This window comes from Muntiacus reevesi, chromosome 21 (assembly GCF_963930625.1).
Source record: "Muntiacus reevesi chromosome 21, mMunRee1.1, whole genome shotgun sequence".
NCBI lineage: Eukaryota > Metazoa > Chordata > Mammalia > Artiodactyla > Cervidae > Muntiacus > Muntiacus reevesi.
In genome coordinates this window covers 48,740,639-48,744,112 of record NC_089269.1, presented here as the reverse complement: position 1 = coordinate 48,744,112, position 3,474 = coordinate 48,740,639, and the positions used below count along the sequence as shown (strand labels likewise).

The 3,474-nt window shown below is 54.4% G+C and overlaps 1 protein-coding gene across 1 annotated transcript; it reads right to left on the bottom strand.

Annotated features, from left to right (window-relative positions):
- Positions 1-1,704: 1,704 nt before the first annotated feature.
- On the bottom strand, positions 1,705-2,991 carry LOC136152357 (spermatogenesis-associated protein 31H1-like). The gene has a single exon (XM_065913642.1). The coding sequence runs from the start codon at positions 2,989-2,991 to the stop codon at positions 1,705-1,707; it is 1,287 nt and encodes a 428-aa protein (XP_065769714.1).
- Positions 2,992-3,474: the final 483 nt, after the last annotated feature.

Genomic DNA, 3,474 nt, shown 5'->3' with positions numbered 1-3,474 from the left:
TCAGACACGACTGAGTGACTAAACTGGACTGTAGTCCTCCAGGTTTCTCTGTCCATGGGATGCTTCAGGCAAGAACACTGAAGTGGGCTGCCATTCCCTTCTCCAAGGGATCTTCCCAACCCAGGGACTGAACCTGGGTCTCCTACACTGCAGGCAGATACTTACCATCTGAACCACCAGGGAAGCCCTAAATCAATCATACTCCAATTAAAAAAAAAAAAAGCTTTAATGCAATAATAAAAAAAGAAAAGAAACTGACCTGTTGCTCACCAGTGGTGCCAGCTGGGCCCTGGGCTGTTTCTATGTAATCCCTTTCACACACACATCAGGCCTTGTGGCCTCTTCTAGTCCACTGAGCATCTCGAGCTGAAATCTGCAGGAATCCAGCAATTTCAAAGGGAGAAGAAAATAGAATGAAAGGGCAGAAATGTGAATTTTGAAAGGTGGCCCTTACTGGCTAATGATACCTGGGTTTCAGGCTCTGCTGTGTGCGCACTGAGGTTTCTGCAAACATGAGCTAATCAGCCTGTTCTTAGAGGTGGTTGCGCATGTGAATTGTTACCATTCAAGCTTGCAGAACCACTTAACTCTGTCACACTTCTTGTAGCAACATGCCAAGTAAAAACACCCGGGGTTTAAAATACCTGGATCTGAACTGATAGAGCTGGGGAATCTGTGACGGCGCTTGTGAATTTGAATTAGAATTCTCCCTCTTCTCTCCTAACTCTTGGCCCCTGTACATCCTTCTAGACTGTGATGCCCATTCAGTTGTCTCCCTCCTCCCCAAAGCCTTTCCCAACTAGGCTTGCTTGAAAATCAAGCCTTCTCCATAGTGACCAACTGTCCTCGTTCACCCAGGACTATCTCAGTTTTAACACTGCAAATCCCATGTCCCAGGAAACCCCTTAGTCCTGGGCAAACTGGGATGGCTGGTCACCCTGAGACTCTCACTACCCTGCAGGATGGGTAACAGGTGATTTTGCCATTAATCACATTGCATGCTGTCTAACTGGGGCTTCCCTGGTGGCTCAGTGGTAAAGAATCTGCCTGCCATTGCAGGAGATGCATGTTCGATCCCTGGTAGGGGAAGATCCCCTGGAGAAGGAAATGGCAATCTACTCTCGTATTCTTGCTGGAGATTTCCATGGGCAGAGGAGCCTGGCAGACTACAGCCCATGGAGTCAGAAAGGAGTCAGACATAACTTCATGACTAAACAACAACCACAGCAACAACACTGTCTAGTAATACAACCTACTGATTCACAAGCTGAGTTTGTCCCAGGTGCTCAAATAAAGTGTATTTTCTTTCTTTCTTTTTTTCATATTTATCTGTTTCTTTGTCTGTGTTGGGTCTTGGCTGTGGCACGTGGACTCTTTGTTACACCATAGGGGGTCTTCCATCACAGCACATAGACTTACTCTAGCTGTGGACCGAGGACTCTGTTACACCATAGGGGGTCTTCTCTCAGAGCACAGGGCTCTCTCTCTAGCACATGGACTCTCTCTAGCTGTGGCATGTGGACTCTGTTACACCATATGGGGTCTTCTTCCATCACAGCACGTGGACTCTCTCTCTAGCTATGGCCCGTGGACGCTGTCACACCATGTGGGGCCTCCCATCACAGCAGATGGACTCTCTCTAGCTGGGGCACATAGACTCCGTTACACCACATGGGGTCCTCCATCACGGCACATGGGCTCTCTCTAGCTGTGGCCCGTGGACTCTTTGTAGCTGTGGCCTGTGGACTCTCTCTGATTGTGACCCGTGAACTCTCTCTGACTGTGACCCGTGGACTCTCTCTGGCTGGGGCCCATGGGCTCTCTCTGGCTGTGGCCCGTGGACCCTCTCTGGCTGTGGCCCGTGGACCCTCTCTGGCTGGGGCCCGTGGGCTCTCTCTGGCTGTGGCCCGTGGACTCTCTCTGGCTGTGGCCCGTGGACTCTCTCTGGCTGTGGCCCGTGGACTCTATCTGACTGTGGCCCGTGGACTCTATCTGACTGTGGCCCGTGGACCCTCTCTGGCTGTGGCCCGTGGACTCTCTCTGGCTGTGGCCCGTGGACTCTCTCTGGCTGTGGCCCGTGGACTCTATCTGACTGTGGCCCGTGGACTCTATCTGACTGTGGCCCGTGGGCTCTCTCTGGCTGTGGCCCGTGGACTCTCTCTGGCTGTGGCCCGTGGACTCTCTCTGGCTGTGGCCCGTGGACTCTATCTGACTGTGGCCCGTGGACTCTATCTGACTGTGGCCCGTGGACCCTCTCTGGCTGTGGCCCGTGGACCCTCTCTGGCTGTGGCCCGTGCACTCTCTCTGGCTGTGGCCCGTGGGCTCTCTCTGGCTGTGGCCCGTGGGCTCTCTCTGGCTGTGGCCCGTGGACTCTCTCTGGCTGTGGCCCGTGGACTCTCTCTGGCTGTGGCCCGTGGACTCTCTCTGACTGTGGCCCGTGGACTCTATCTGACTGTGGCCCGTGGACCCTCTCTGGCTGTGGCCCGTGGACCCTCTCTGGCTGTGGCCTGTGGACTCTCTCTGGCTGTGGCCCATGGACTCTCTCTGACTGTGGCCCGTGGACCCTCTCTGGCTGTGGCCCGTGGACTCTCTCTGACTGTGGCCCATGGACTCTCTCTGGCTGTGGCCCGTGGACCCTCTCTGGTTGTGGCCCGTGGACCCTCTCTGACTGTGGCCCATGGACTCTCTCTGGCTGTGGCCCGTGGACTCTCTCTGGCTGTGGCCCGTGGACCCTCTCTGGCTGTGGCCCGTGGACTCTCTCTGACTGTGGCCCATGGACTCTCTCTGGCTGTGGCCCGTGGACTCTCTCTGACTGTGGCCCGTGGACTCTCTCTGGCTGTGGCCCATGGACCCTCTCTGGTTGTGGCCCGTGGACTCTCTCTGGCTGTGGCCCATGGACTGTCTCTGACTGTGGCCCGTGGATCCTCTCTGACTGTGACCTGTGGACTCTCCCTGGGTGTGGCCCGTGTACTCTCTCTGGCTGGGGCACATGGACTCTCTGGCTGTGGCCCGTGGGCTCCAGCACTCACGGCACGGGCTCAGTAGATGTGGTGCAGGGGTGCTGCGCAGCGTCACTTAGTTCCCTGGCCAGGGATCGAACCACTACATGGCAGATCCTTTACCAGTGGACCACCAGGGAAGGCCCGACCCTTTCCTAATCTCCCTGGTATACCTAATTTGGACACCGAGAATCGCATCTTGATTTCATTTCTTTAAATAACAAGTCTCTACTATGACATACTACAAAATAAGACTCCCCAAAGGTTTCACCTCTAATGACAACACAGAGCCTCCACACTAAGAAGTGTCTTGAGCTATGAGCCTCAAGATTGAAGGTCCAGACCAAGAAGATCCCAGATCTAAGGATTTTGTCCTGATTTGTAGAAGAGCCCTGAAAGGTCAATCCTTCTCAGTTGCTTCCAGCCATTGTTTAAATGCAGGTTCCTATAGTCCATCCTCAGAACCTCTGGTTCA

Bases quoted from the DNA above. Each gene is read 5' to 3' on its own strand.
- LOC136152357 (XM_065913642.1), bottom strand. From the start codon at position 2,991: ATGTGCCCCAGCCAGAGAGAGTACACGGGCCACACCCAGGGAGAGTCC.